The sequence below is a fragment of the Poecilia reticulata genome, linkage group LG2, assembly GCF_000633615.1.
Source record: "Poecilia reticulata strain Guanapo linkage group LG2, Guppy_female_1.0+MT, whole genome shotgun sequence".
NCBI lineage: Eukaryota > Metazoa > Chordata > Actinopteri > Cyprinodontiformes > Poeciliidae > Poecilia > Poecilia reticulata.
In genome coordinates this window covers 44,189,806-44,204,216 of record NC_024332.1, presented here as the reverse complement: position 1 = coordinate 44,204,216, position 14,411 = coordinate 44,189,806, and the positions used below count along the sequence as shown (strand labels likewise).

At 39.7% G+C, this 14,411-nt stretch overlaps 1 protein-coding gene across 1 annotated transcript; it reads right to left on the bottom strand.

Annotated features, from left to right (window-relative positions):
- Window positions 1-12,336: 12,336 nt before the first annotated feature.
- Window positions 12,337-14,039, bottom strand: npbwr2b (neuropeptides B/W receptor 2b). The gene has a single exon (XM_008404285.2). The coding sequence runs from the start codon at window positions 13,821-13,823 to the stop codon at window positions 12,825-12,827; it is 999 nt and encodes a 332-aa protein (XP_008402507.1). The 5' UTR covers window positions 13,824-14,039; the 3' UTR covers window positions 12,337-12,824.
- Window positions 14,040-14,411: the final 372 nt, after the last annotated feature.

Below are 14,411 nucleotides of genomic sequence, written 5' to 3'. Positions count from 1 at the left end.
ACATGGATTAAAAGATATATATCTATTGAACTAACACACGAGATTTCTCACTTAACTTCGTTTTAAGGTATAAAAGTGAGATCTGAATGTTAGGACATATTATAATATGTCATAATATTTTCAACCTGTATATATACTAGAGAATCAATCAATCAATCAATCAAGTTTATTTGTAAACACAACAATACAAAGTCATAAAAGACATAAGAGAAAAACAGTAATTTATTACATTTTGTTCCATCATTACAAACTCAAACATGTTGATCAATTTTTCCTTTATTATGGTTCAGTAGTAAATCTAACCAGGTGGGTTTTGGTCTGGATCAGTGGTTCTTAACCTTTCTTGAGGTACCGAACCCCCAGTTTCATATGCGCGTTCACCGAACCCTTCTTATCCCCCCCGACACACAAAAGACTTTGCGGTATTCTGATTTAGTAATGTAATTATATTAGCTGTGTTACCACCCCCACGCCACTAGAGGCAGTAGCAAGCCCGAAAAGATGCGACTAAGGAGCAGATTTTGAAAGCTACAGAATGTGGTAAAAACTGTGAGTTTTGCTGAAGTAAATTAAGACACAAGTTCAAATCCATGCTGAGAKTGGAGCTCCTCCAATCAGGGCTCCTCCTCAGCTCTGATTGGCTAAGCAATGTAACGTGATCCTCTGATTGGCTAAGCAATGTAACGTGATCCTCTGATTGGCTAAGCAATGTGACATGATCATGTGATTGGCTAAGCAATGTAACGTGATCCTCTGATTGGCTAAGCAATGTAACGTGATCATCTGATTGGCTAAGCAATGTGACATGATCCTCTGATTGGCTAAGCAATGTAACGTGATCCTCTGATTGGCTAAGCAATGTAACGTGATCCTCTGAATGGCTAAGCAATGTAACGTGATCCTCTGATTGGCTAAGCAATGTGACATGATCATCTGATTGGCTAAGCAATGTAACGTGATCCTCTGATTGGCTCAGCAATGTAACGTGATCCTCTGCAGCAAGTGATGGCAAAGCGGGGCGTCATCACGACTTTACACAGGTGTGTCTTTACCTCCGCTTCAGAGGCTCCACTGAACCCCTGGGGTTCAACTGAACCCAGTTTAAGAACCACTGGTCTAGATGTTAGCAGACGTACAGTAAGCATTGAAACGTTTCATTGATATATTCAAGTATTCCACTTATCTGCCTAAATGTATAAAAAACCGTTTATTGTTTAAGCTCCATAAATATTGAAGTCAAATTACAGGAAATCTAACTGAGGTTCTAATGTTGTGTCACAATCTCTAAACCACACTTTGGCTCGCAGACCGCTGCGTATTTGTCTCACAAAATGCCTTACAGTTTTCTACAAGATTTATGGAAATCAAGGTTCAAAGTCTGTGTTTTAGCTCTGAAATATGTTCTTATTTTATCCGTGTTGCTCTTTTAAAAGTCGTCTTTGGGTGCCGGGGTGTAGATGCCCGTGTATGGAGGCCTCCGTCCTCTACGGTCGTCATGGGTTTGTCTGAACCCTCTGACTTTCAACTTCCCTTTGGTTTCACTACCAAATAAAAACCATTAGAGTCAACAACACATTTAGAAAATAAGTTTTCTAAAGCAAAGTCTGAACCTGGGGTAACAATCACCTTCCTCCTGCTGCCACAAGATCATTTCAGGAAACTGAACACTGGTCTTTTGAAATTTTGAAAGAAGTGTTTCAGACATCAAAAGGAAACTTTGGCACTATTCATAATAACTTCCAACAATTTTCTACGCTTTGCATCATCTTACGTTGGTGAGCCGGCCGGGCTGAAGAGACCCGGCTGTATTAGTTTGAATAAAGACACAAAGATTTCAGCCTCCTGGGTCTTAATCAGAACAGAACAGAAGATTCTGAACAATAAATCCAATAAAATGTTTATTCACAGTTTTATATCATTTGCATATGTAAGGTCACATAGAAATTAATGCTAAATTGTTCAGAAATGTTCTAACATTTTCAGTATGGCGTGTTCAAAGTCAGTAGATTATAATAATACATCAATTTGAATGTGATGTTTTTAGGAATGACTGAAGTTGTTTTTATGGACACAGTGGATGAATCTAAACGTCTCACATATCCTGCATCTTATAAATTACTAATCATGGATTATTTGTAATTCTTCAAAGGTCGTCACTTCCTGTGTGTTACCTCACATGGTTTCTTACATAATGAGAAAGCCTTTCTGCTGTCTGCTGCTGAAAGCATTAGGGAAATGGAAGAGAGGGAGGCACTGCAGGAAAGAGACGTAAAGGACAAGGAAAGACGAATGGCTCTGAAACAAAGATTTATTCTCCCTGACTAACAGGCCTGACCTTCGCTGTGCAGCCGATCCACAGCTGACTGTTCAAAAAGATCTTGGTGCATCTGCTCTGTCTTTATCAGCAAATATTCCTGTCACTGAGTGAGAATAGTTTTCTGTTTTTTTAAGTGTGTGTTCAGGTTAAAGGTCGTGACACTGAGGAATAAACACTCTGGCAGCTGTGAAAGTCATATTTCTACAGGAACTCTAATAATCTCCACACAGATTAATCCAGCGAGCCGGTCAATAACTCTGTTTGCCCTGAGCTGAAGTAACATGATGAAGCTCCGTCAACACGGGAAGAAATCCTCACATCTTCTGCTGTGTTGTTCTGAAGCGACAGGAGTCAGAGGAGAAAAACGCTGAAAAGATTCTGCATCAGGTTTAAAGAGGACAGAAAAGATTTGCAACAAACTGAGTTTCGTTTCTCTGGACTGCAGGATAAAACGACTCTTTGGGTTGTGAAGGTTGCTCTGCCCTGTAATGTACTCATAGTCTGTGATATGAATATGTAGTTTTATGTCTACAACATGGACTTTGGAGTATTAATGTTTGGTTTGTGGGACACAAGTTGCAGAAAATGCAGATCAAAGTATGTTAAATACAATTCAAGAAAAAATATACATTTGAAATACACATTAGATTTGTCATTATAACTTATTAAAGTTTTTAAACTCCCAGTTGAACATGGTTTGGATCAGTTAAATGGATGACAAGTGGTTTGTTTTTATGGAGACTACAAAAATATTGGTACAAAACATTGACATGGATGTAAAAAAATGACATAAAAACACTTTTCTATAGAGTGGCTCATATTTTTTTTGCCATGAACTGTAAAATATCTTGCAAAACAAACCGATGTATTCTTCCATGTAATGTTCTGACAGGAGCAGGAATCTGAAATGCATTTCAAGCTGGAGTGTTTTTCTTCAACTCACAACCTTTTTACTGAGATAAGCACCAAATACATTTCTGTGCATGGTACATGTTTTCTTTTTTTTAGCTTTTAGATTTATCGTTTACAGCTAATTTACGTGCAGCATCTTCCATCACGTAATGAAGCCAGACGTATATGGAGGTGGCGTCGCCGTGTCTTTATGTGTGCGCTTGTTTTATTGGCCCTCCTGAGTTGTCAACAACATGAATATTGCATGAGGAGGATCACAGCAGAAACGCAGACACCCATGGTGAATTATGAGTGGATCAAATGGGAGTTTATCCTTTGGCTTCAGCTTCTCCGTAATTCATGTTGATGGATGAGTAATCAGCTAATGATAAGAGCAAGTGGGGAAGAGAAGCAGGAAGGCACAAAGAGAAAGAAAGAGTGAAAGAATGAGCAAGGACAAAGCGAATCATGGTGACTGTGATGCATCGCTTTGATTTCAGGGCAGATTTTACTCCGCGCCACTCTACGCCCGGCACGACTCCCACCCATTACATGTTGTGTCATTTATCTGACACTTGTGACATGTGGGCTTCATAACGCTGCAACGGGAAAACAACTTCCTGTGAATTTATAAAACAGAATGGTTTATGCATCAGGAGGCAGGTGGGAGTGTTCCCCTGCTTCATCACTAGCAGGACAGCAGCACTCAGGAAACTTAGACTCAGAAATAGATTTGATTCCACTAAACAACTAATCACGTAAAGTTTGAAATTCAACAAAAGCAAAAGTTAAATCTGGTGGACCTGAGAATGAAATCTGGTGTGACTCCAGGAAACCAAATCTAACTAAACCAGGAGAACTTTATCATTATTTCACTGAAGTCAAAGACTTAGATGCATTTATTTCATATGTTCTCATAGGTTTTATCATGTTTTCATAGGTTTTACTTCACTACCAGAACCAAAACGCATTAAAGGTCTGCTGCTGTTGTATCAACCTTCCAGAACTCTCAGGTCTGCTGGTTCTGGTTCTGCTCTGCATCCACAAATCTGGAGCAAACGTCCAGAAAACCGCAAAACAGCCGAAACGCTGAGGTCCTTTAAATGAAGACTGAAAACCTGGTTAGAGCTGCTTTAGATTAGCAGAAACATTTCAACATGTTGGATGATTTTGATGTTGGCAGTATCAATCAATCAATCAATCAATCAAATTTTATTTGTATAGCACATTTCAGCAGCAAGGCATTTCAAAGTGCTTTACATAATTAAAATAAAAACAGAAATAATCAGTGAGAAAGAGAGAGATTTAAAAAAAATTAAAAAAAAACAAAATAAAAACAAAAAAACAAAAAACATTACATCATTAAAATGTCGAAAAGAAAGAAGAAAAAATTAAAAACATTAAAGACATAAAAACATGGAAGACATCAAAACCCGCACTCTAACCCTAATTTAGCCATAAGCAACTCTAAACAGGTGGGTTTTAAGTTGAGATTTAAAGGCTCTCAGTGTTTCAGCTGTTTTACAGTTTTCTGGAAGTTTGTTCCAAATCTGTGGTGCATAGAAACTGAATGCTGCTTCTCCTCGTCTGGTTCTGAAAACACAAACATGGTTCAGTAGACAAAATGTAATGTTCATCGGTTATTTCATAATGGATTTCTGTTTGATGTTTTATGATGTAAAGCACTTTGAACTGACTTGTTGCTGTACAAATAAACTTAAAGTCATAGATTTTTATTACATATGTGGAAACGTGTGTTCGTAAAGAAAAAAAAAAAAGTTTTAACTTTGGAGTCTTACCTGAAAGTGAATATCAAATTGTGAAAGTATTTTTACTGCCTTCACTGTATCGATTGTCAAAACAGTTTCGGTTCAAACTCGTGGAGTTTTTCAGGACTGGACAAACTGGTGGATGCATTTCGTTCTGAAAGCTTTTTTATTGCTTTTGGATGAATAGCTTTTGTTTTTTACTTGTTACTAGGAAACACATGATCATATAATCAGCCTGTAAAGGTTGCTAAAAGGTGCGTCAGACTTTATCTAAAAGGTGCATCAGACTTTATCTTCACGTGTTCCTTCATTTATCTCTTTCAGGAATTGGCCTTATGCACTTCAGCTTCAGCCTCTCTTGTTCAAGGAAAATGTGGTTTATTTTTGGTTCCATGTCTTAACAATGAACGTTTTATCAGTTTCCAGTGAAGATAAGCATAGCCTTCGACGTTGGAGGGTAAAACAGTGGAGTGCTTCTCATGGAGGAGAAGCTGCATGACTAACTCCTGAGGAGACGCCGAACGACTGAATTAGGAAGACGGCGTGCTTCAAGATGGAGGCTGCACCAAAGATGTCCACCTGTTGTGTTTTTGGTTTGATCATCTCCACAGGAACGGCACCTGGCATGTCTCCATGCCGCAAACAGCTGGGTCTGCTGTGAAAACTGCATCCTGATGCAATAAAAGGTGTTTGAGTGACCAGAGGAAAACACAACCACTGCATAAACAGACTTTACCTACTTCAAAATAAGAGCATGAATATAAATGTCTAACTACTTGAAACTTGTGAACAGCTGATACTCTAAACTTTAACACATATATCAAAATGTATTTAACTTAAAGTTTACAGAGCAGCCCAGTAAATTGCCATTTTTAGAAAAAGCTAAGTGCGCTAAACACCTTCAAATTCAGCAAAAGCGCTAAAGGAAGCTAAGAGTTAACTATGCACTTTTTGCCCATTAGCAGATTTGTGGAAATGTGACCACCACTGGAGACATCAGCACTAGCTGATGGGCCGTTAGCTAGTGCAGCAGCTGGTTACCATGGAGACTGAACGTAGGGCAGTTGACAGATATTGCTGACCACAGAGTCACACTGATTTCTCAGGAAATTCCCCCACCTGCTTGGGCTGCAGGAGATGTGCCATTTGGTCTGTAATGTAGGAAAGACTGTAGAAATGTTTCAGGAACCAGAACCGACCTTCTGGAACAGCCAGCGGGTTAAACCCACGGTTTTACAGCCATCGGATTTGACCATCATGATGCTAAGAAGGACGAGTTTTCTGGTGGGCATTAGCTGGATGCCTGATGGATAACTATACAGAAGGTAATTTGTGCCACAATTTCATAAATTACCTGCTATAAAAAGAACAGAATACATTAGAAGTATGGCATGACTGCCAGTTTATTAAGGACTGTGCTACCTAAGCACACAGTGCAACACTGCCACCTGCTGGTATGTTATTCACATGGCTGTTAAAATGCCAGATTTCCCCTGGCAGAGCAGGATGTGACTAAAAGACCCTTAGACACTAATTTCTATCCTTCTGTGAAGAAAGTGCTGCCTGTGTCAGTCTGGTTCCAAACATCTCCAGTAGTAACGCTGCAGCCTGTTCCTCCATGAAGACACTGCAAACAAGACGATCCAATGAAAATAGTTTGCTAACCTGTCAAGAGAAAATGTGTGTTTGTTTAGCAGTGACAACAAGAAGGGGCATTTTGGTATCTTAACGATTTGGTAAGTGGTTTGATTTGCTTAGTTTTGCAAACGATTAATCTATGCATCAAAAATAATACACCATCCAGTTACGGGAGATTTAAGATTTTGTGACACCAGCTTTATTCACAGCAATCAGGAGGTAGGAGCTTGTTAGCAAGAGAAGGGAGGGAGAGATTAAATAAGAGATAATGTCAGGTTTATTTATTTCCAGATTCCAACAGCTGGACGTATGGACACAATGACTAACAGAGGATTTCTTAATTCTTTCTTCTGTGGCTACTCGTATTAGATGTAGCTTTAATAGAAAATTTAGGCTCCTTATTGACATAAAACCATGTTCCACTTGCTAATGATGATTGAAAAATGTAATTCCACAACCTGAAGGACATTGTAAACAACACTCAAGAAGGATCTCGTATTTAAATGATGCCTAGTTTGTAGAAAGAAGGAAACATCCTTACACCATTACATTATGTGACTTCAGTGTTAAACTGTTGTTTCTCATCATTTTTCTCCTTTTCCCACAGAAATAACCACAGAGCCAGTTAAATAAAAATCCCATTAGTTCAGCAGTTTCTGGAAAGTTCACATTAGCCACATTGGCTAATCAAAGTCACTTTATCCCATATGTTGATTCTCATTTGCTGAATTGACCTGCTGCAATGTGATTGGCTGTTTCCATGTTTGTGTTTTCAAGCAATTTGACAGTTAAAGCAGTCAGTGAATGTATAAGTTATTTCAAGTTATTGACTCTGAATCAATTTACTGTTTACCTGACAAACATGGCAACTAACTTCACCTTGGAATAGATTGATTGCTAAGTTTGTTACATTCACTGAACATGAAGGAAAGAGTCATCTTGTCTCACCACACAGCTGAGATCTTTCCCATGGTGCACCTGAACATGCAAACAGCCCTCATGGGAAATATCTTCCATCAGACTACCACACACACACACACACACGCACACACACACACACACACACACACACACACACACACACACACACACACACACACACACACACATGCTGAGACATTATACTTGTCCCCATATGCTGTGTTTGTCTCCAGTTAAATATGTAAAAGTATCAGTAACCTACTGAATGTTACGCTCATACAACCCCTGCAATGTGGATTTACTAGGATAAACGCTGCCCTCTAGTGGCAAATAGTTATAATTACAGGAGCAAAGGCTCCATGTTGTGGCTCCTCTAATCCGTCTCATATTGAGAACTGATTGACTGCATTAATAGAGAAACATAAAAAAGAAAAAAAGGAACAAATTGGCTTTCAACACAAAATTCACAAAGCATCTATCCTGATTACATTTACTTTAACTCCTGCTGTATAAAATACAATTGTTGTGTTTAGTTTTTTTATTATTTGTTTTTTTTATTATTATTTTAATAAAAATACTGATGAGTTCATCGAATTTGCAGAAAGAAAAATCTATCAAAAACTAAAAAATAAGGTAAAGACTCATACATCTGGAGAGAGAAATGAGATAAAAATGCTGGATGGGTTTAGAGGTTAAATGGATTTGAATCAAGAAAAATGATCTGGTTTCTCCTGTCAGGTGGATTAAAGGTGGATTTCTTGGAGCACCGAGAGCTTAGCTGTCAGAGCAGTCATCCATCAGAGGAAAGCATCGTGCTTCAGTCTCCTGCACCGACCGTGGATGATGATGATGATGATGATGATGATGATGATGATGATGATGATGATGATGATGATGATGATGATGATGATGATGATGATGATGATGATGATGANGATGATGATGATGATGATGATGATGATGATGATGATGATGATGATGATGATGATGATGATGATGATGATGATGATGATGATGATGATGATGATGATGTTCTTGGGTAAAGATGCTGCAGAAGCCTGAATGAGCTCATGAATGTGAAAACATGCCTGGAATAAGAAGTGCAGGATTTGGTGTGAACAGGTGAAACAGAAATGGATCATGAAGCTGGCCAAGTTATCCAATATATGGGACTAAATTTAAAACATCATATGTATAAATTTCAAATTTAGGAAATGGAGTAAAAAGAAGGAAGACAGCAGAGAAGTTTAGGAGAACATGAGATTAAAAAAAGCAAGTACATGAAAATAAATATATTCTTCTTGTTCCATGTGGGAGTACATTCTGTTGTAGAATCGTTTTTTTCCTCTATTAAGTGATGTACTTGAAGTATAAAGTTTATATTTTATTGTATATTTCAAACATGACTTAAAAGAAATTTGACTTCATGATTTAATGCCTTGAAATTGGGCCTCTGTCCCTTTAAAAAAAACTAGTGCTCTTTCTGAGCAGGAAGTAATCACAACATGGCTCCTCTATTAACCCTTTGACAATGTTTTTGTCACCGTTATATTGACAAATATCTCCTATAACAAGCTCAGTAGATGTGCAGTTCCACCAGGTGTTTGCTAATTGCTGCTGGCTAGTCTGAAGGAGCTGAGTGGGAGAGTTGTAGGGGAGAGCTGCTCTGTGACGTGGAAGCTCTGAAACTCTGAAACTACAGCTTCATCCTCGAATGGTTGCCACAGAGATTAATGGATTTTCAAACATGCATAAAAGAGTCGAGGCAACACTCCAGGTATGTTTTTATTAGGTGGTAACATTATAACATGATGTGAAGCTATCCGTGACAGAGCAGCTGCTCTCTGCTGACTGCAGACACTACAGCAGTGGCACCTTTTGGAGAGATGAGTCACTCTCTTGTCTTACGGTTCGATGGAAAATCTGGGTTGGGCAGTTGCCAGGGGAACGAACAGTCCAGGTGGAATTAGCGTGAAATGAAGGCTGGATATCTGGAAACGCTTTACAAGGCCAGAGTGATGGCAGAATCCAGTCAGAGTCCGTGGAATCATGAACTCTGAACCAGGAGGACGTTTTTAATAAACACCTAGATGTTTTATGATCCAAAATGAATGTCCAAATAAAGACAGAAATTCTCCAGCATTTTCTTCTTCTACTCCCATCTCTCATCTCTGTCAGAGCTAAGCCTAATAAAAAGGAACAAAGATGATCTGAATGGACCAGGACTTCCTGAAAACATGATTTTTGCTTCACTTGCAGCTAAACTCTGGTGATGTTTGCTTTCTGTGGAAAAGAAAATGTAATATTTTCTGTAGCGTTTCATTGTAACTGTTTTACATTTGTTCGCTTTTGAAAGTTCAGCGAAAATGTGAACTGAAACAACATGATTTTGTGAATTTCTTTAGTACTTCCTGCCAAATCGAATCACTTGGATGAAGTGGTTTTATGGCTGCATCAAAATTAGCATATTTTCCAAAACTGCAATGGAATCACTTTTTTTGCATCACGAGTCACATAATCAACAACCGGATGTTACTACTGGTGGAAACAACAAAGAAGATGACAGGAAGTGGTAGGAGGATGATGGTCGAATGGTTTTTTAGCAACATACTGCTGTGATTTTAATTGTGCTTCTTATTTAATGTAAACATCTCAATCGGATTGTTGGGTTTTTTGACATTCACAGAATATCAACTAAGTTTTGCATAGTGGAAATGCAATGATTCAGATTCCACATTCTGAGTAAAAGCATTTAAATTAAAGGCTGGATTTTACTGAACTAAAAAAGATTATTCTAATCAAATGAAAGATGCTTTTTACACCATTAAGAGTCTAACATTTCAGTTGGTGCTTCTACTTGAATCTCTTTAAAGTTTCTAAAGATGATGAACCGCAGTTATTAATCCATGCTGTACTCTCTGGTAAACCTGGTGGTGATTTATTTCCTGGGAGGATTTATCGCCAGCAGTACATCCTGGACACCACAAGCTGCCGTGGCAACAGACTTAGTGACCTTCCAGTGACACGGCGCAGCGACCTCCGACCCGGTCGCTGTGACATCACCCAAACTCCTTCATCCTCAGCAGAACAATAACCACTCTCATGAGCAACGTGTTATGCATGTTGTTTTATTGTACACTGGATCTATAAAAATCTAATCTTTCTGCGCAGTTCTAATGATTCCAAAAAATACATGATTCAAAATCCAAAAATACATGATTGCAACTGGGAAAATAAAGTTATATTTCTTAAGTTATTAGGAACTAAAGGCAGCTCCAACATAAACATTTCAAATAATGCACTGTGATTCTTCTTACAGTATGCATTAAATAATGATTCATGACTGCAAACTCAGATAAGTTCTCATTCATGTAAGCAGAATATTTCTTTAGGATTTTATAATCATATAATACTATGACTATACATTCTTCTGTACAGATAAATACAAAAAAGGCTCATCCATTTACAGCATTTATCAGTCTGTTGATGCAGTCAGAGCCCTGTTCTCCATACTCTGTTGGACAATTCAGGGATTTTACAGGCACTCCATCATTTAACTGAAACTAAATTACCTTTAACTTTTCTCTTAAAACTCTAATTCTGGTATTTACTTATGTACAACAAACTGTATAGATTTCTCTAGCTCCAAACAAATGATGTGTTAGAGTAATAACTAACAGTATTACTGGTGTTACTAATGATATTAGCAATGAAGTGATAATAGAAAGACACATGGCACCTACTGACTTGGCAAAAGGCTTCTCAACAAATGACTCGGCTGCATGTTAGGTTATACCACCTGTCAGCAACAGGGGGCAGCAAAAGCTCACCAACACAACAATCTGTGCAGAGAAACAGACACAAGTTGATATAGCCCTCCTGTCCCATGCCTGGTGTATGTTAGGCTTACAGTACAGCTGCCAGGGTCGGTAAGGTGCATTTCTGAGTTACAAAAAACAATTCACATGAGGGACAAACACACACACACACACACACACACATGCAGGAAAAATCCATTGATCTTTTAGAAATGCTGAGTTAATTTTTCCTGCTTTTATCCCATTTGTTGAAAGACAAAACCTGAATGTCAGCGTCTGCACTGACACGGCTCTGTTTGGGAAAAGCAAAATTCAGTTTCTTTGCATATAAGATCAAATAAGTCCAACACAAAAGCTGTGAAAATAAAAATCCCCTCATGCTACCTTCCAACTGTGACTGGTCACGTTTGACCCTTAAAAGTTCTTCTTCGGTCCCAGAAGAGCAGACAGTGTCCAGTACAGGTGACCCKTTCTGCCGTCCATCTTCTACAGTCAGAAATAACGTGGAGTTTTCTTTTGTCTTCGTCTATTTAATACAATGTTTCCCACTGTGTGATAACTTCCATAACAGCTACATGGGGCAAAGTGACTTAACAGAGAAGCTGGTTGCTGAAATGACAAAATCCTTCATTTGTTTCCACTTTTACCTCCAGAATAATAGAAGTGGAGAAGCCAAACAGCTGTTCATGAACAATAACAGACGTTTGTTCTCTCTGCTTCTTACGATTTATCTAATGAAATTTTATTAGTTATTCCAGTAAAACTTTAGTTTTTTTCCTTTTTTTTAACCAAATGAAACTTTGTGCAGATACAATGTGGAGCTAATAAAACAGATTCAGTAAAAGATTAGTTTTAAAGCTGCACATTGTAACTTTTATTTAACAAAATGTTTTGTTTTTTTTTACTTATTATTTGTTAAAACTGTGAAAATGTCTGGACAGCAGAATATGAAACAGATAATCTGTGTAAATCTCCTTCACCTCCTCTCTGAGCTGCTGCTGCACCGAAAACAACCAATCAGAGACAGGAGGAGGGTCTTAGTGCTGTCAATCAACCTCTTGCACGTGCTGCTAAATTTGCTAATGGCGGCGAAACAACTCACCATTACAGGAAAACCGTCGTCATTGGTAGCCATGCTAATTAGCCTAGCCTTAGCATTCATGACAGGCTGCGTTGACAGGGCGACGCAGAGAGGTAAGTGGGTGGTGCACACATGGGGATGATTGACAACACTAAGACTCAACCTGATTGGTGGTTTCTAGCACTGGGAGACGGCAAAGGAGAAAGATGTTTCATGTTATCTGTCTCATAACATACTGTCACGACAAACTGACAGTTTCAACAAATACACCGCAGTTTTAACTAGCAACAAAAACCTAAAGTCCATCTTTATCATTCCACCTCCACTCTTGGCCTCCTAGCTTTAAAAATACAGCGCAGAGTTTAAATCAGGTTCAGGGTCTCCCAGGTTCAGGCCGGTCTGCATTCCATCATCTTCTTAAAAGCTTTTGTGAAGCTGTCGTCCAGGAAGGCGTACAGGAACGGGTTGAGACAGGAGTTGGCGTAGCTCAGGCTGGTTATGAAGTAGGAGATCCCGATCACCAGAGGCGTGCTGCTCAGGTCCGTCGTCAGAACCACGATGGTGCTCAGGTGGTACGGCGTCCAGCAGAACAAGCACACGGCCACCACGATGAAGACCATGATGGTCACCTTCTTCTTGGCCTTGTCCAGAGCCTTGGCGTTGCTGTTCAGCCTCATGTTCCGCAACTTGTAGAGCATCATGGTGTACAAAATGCAGATGGTTGAGACGGGAATGGCGAAGCCCAGGATGAGCGTGTAGATCCGGCTCATTTTGACCCACAGAGCCTCCGGCATCGGCAGGAGCAGCACGCAGCTCTTCCTGCCGTCGTGTGGATTCACGTAGACGCCGGCGAAGACGGTGAAGGGCATGACGATGAAGATGACGAGGAGCCAGACGCAAAACGAGATGATTTTGGCGGCTCTGTAGGTGCGGTACGGCATGCGCTTGGAACTGACCGTTGCCCAGACAACCAGATAGCGATCGATGCTCATAACCGTCAGGAAGTAGATGCTGGAGAATATGTTGTAGTGGTCAATGCTGAGGATGACTTTGCACAAAACTTCGCCAAACGGCCAGTAGTTCAGCAGATGGTCCGCTATGCTGATCGGCAACACCAGGGTGAACAAGTCATCTGCAATGGCCAAGTTCAGGATGAACATGTTGGTGACCGTTTTCATCTTCGGGGCTTTGAGGATGACGTATATGACAGCCATGTTGCCCGTCAGTCCCACCGCGCAGATCACAGAGTAGATGATTGGCAGGATGATGTAGAGGTCGGCGTTGAAGTACGGGATGATGCAGTTCAGGTCGGAGCCGTTCCCCGACGGGTCCACCGAGTCGTTGCAAACCGGCAGCTCACCTCTTGGATGGGTCACGTTTTCCATCATGTTTCCACGGATGTACGAGTTGAGATCAAGGTTTTTTCACTGGCAGCATTTTCAAAAGGAAAAAAATATATATATTTTTAAAAAGTAGAGTTGAATTGGAGCTCGGTGTCTAACATCTTCCCTCATCAGTCAGGGGGGAAAAAGCCAGGAGAAAAGGTCAGGCTGATGGAGGATCAGCGCTTATTTCATCCTCTGCTTAATTTACCGGCAGCAATTTCACATCTTTTCATCTCAGAACCCAACAACTTGCGCTCTTACCTCCTCTTGACTTAAAACATACACAGACTTCACTCCAGAGGACTTCTAGTAAAACGGAAATGCTGAGGGCTCTTGGTGCTAAAGCTCTCCAAACAGTACTTTGTTTGCTGTTTACTTTACAGTCCTTTAGTCTTCATATTCCCTTGATTTTCGCTTTTATTTGTTATTTTAAAAAATGAAAAATGACTTTCTGTGATAGAAGATGCCTCTCAGGTCCTGATCGGAGTCAGGTGTCCTCCAGCCTCTGTTCCTGTCCTCCCTCGATGTTAGACACTGAAAATGTGATTTTTAGCTGCAGAGCTCGGTTCCGTTCGGTTTGACGCTGTTTGT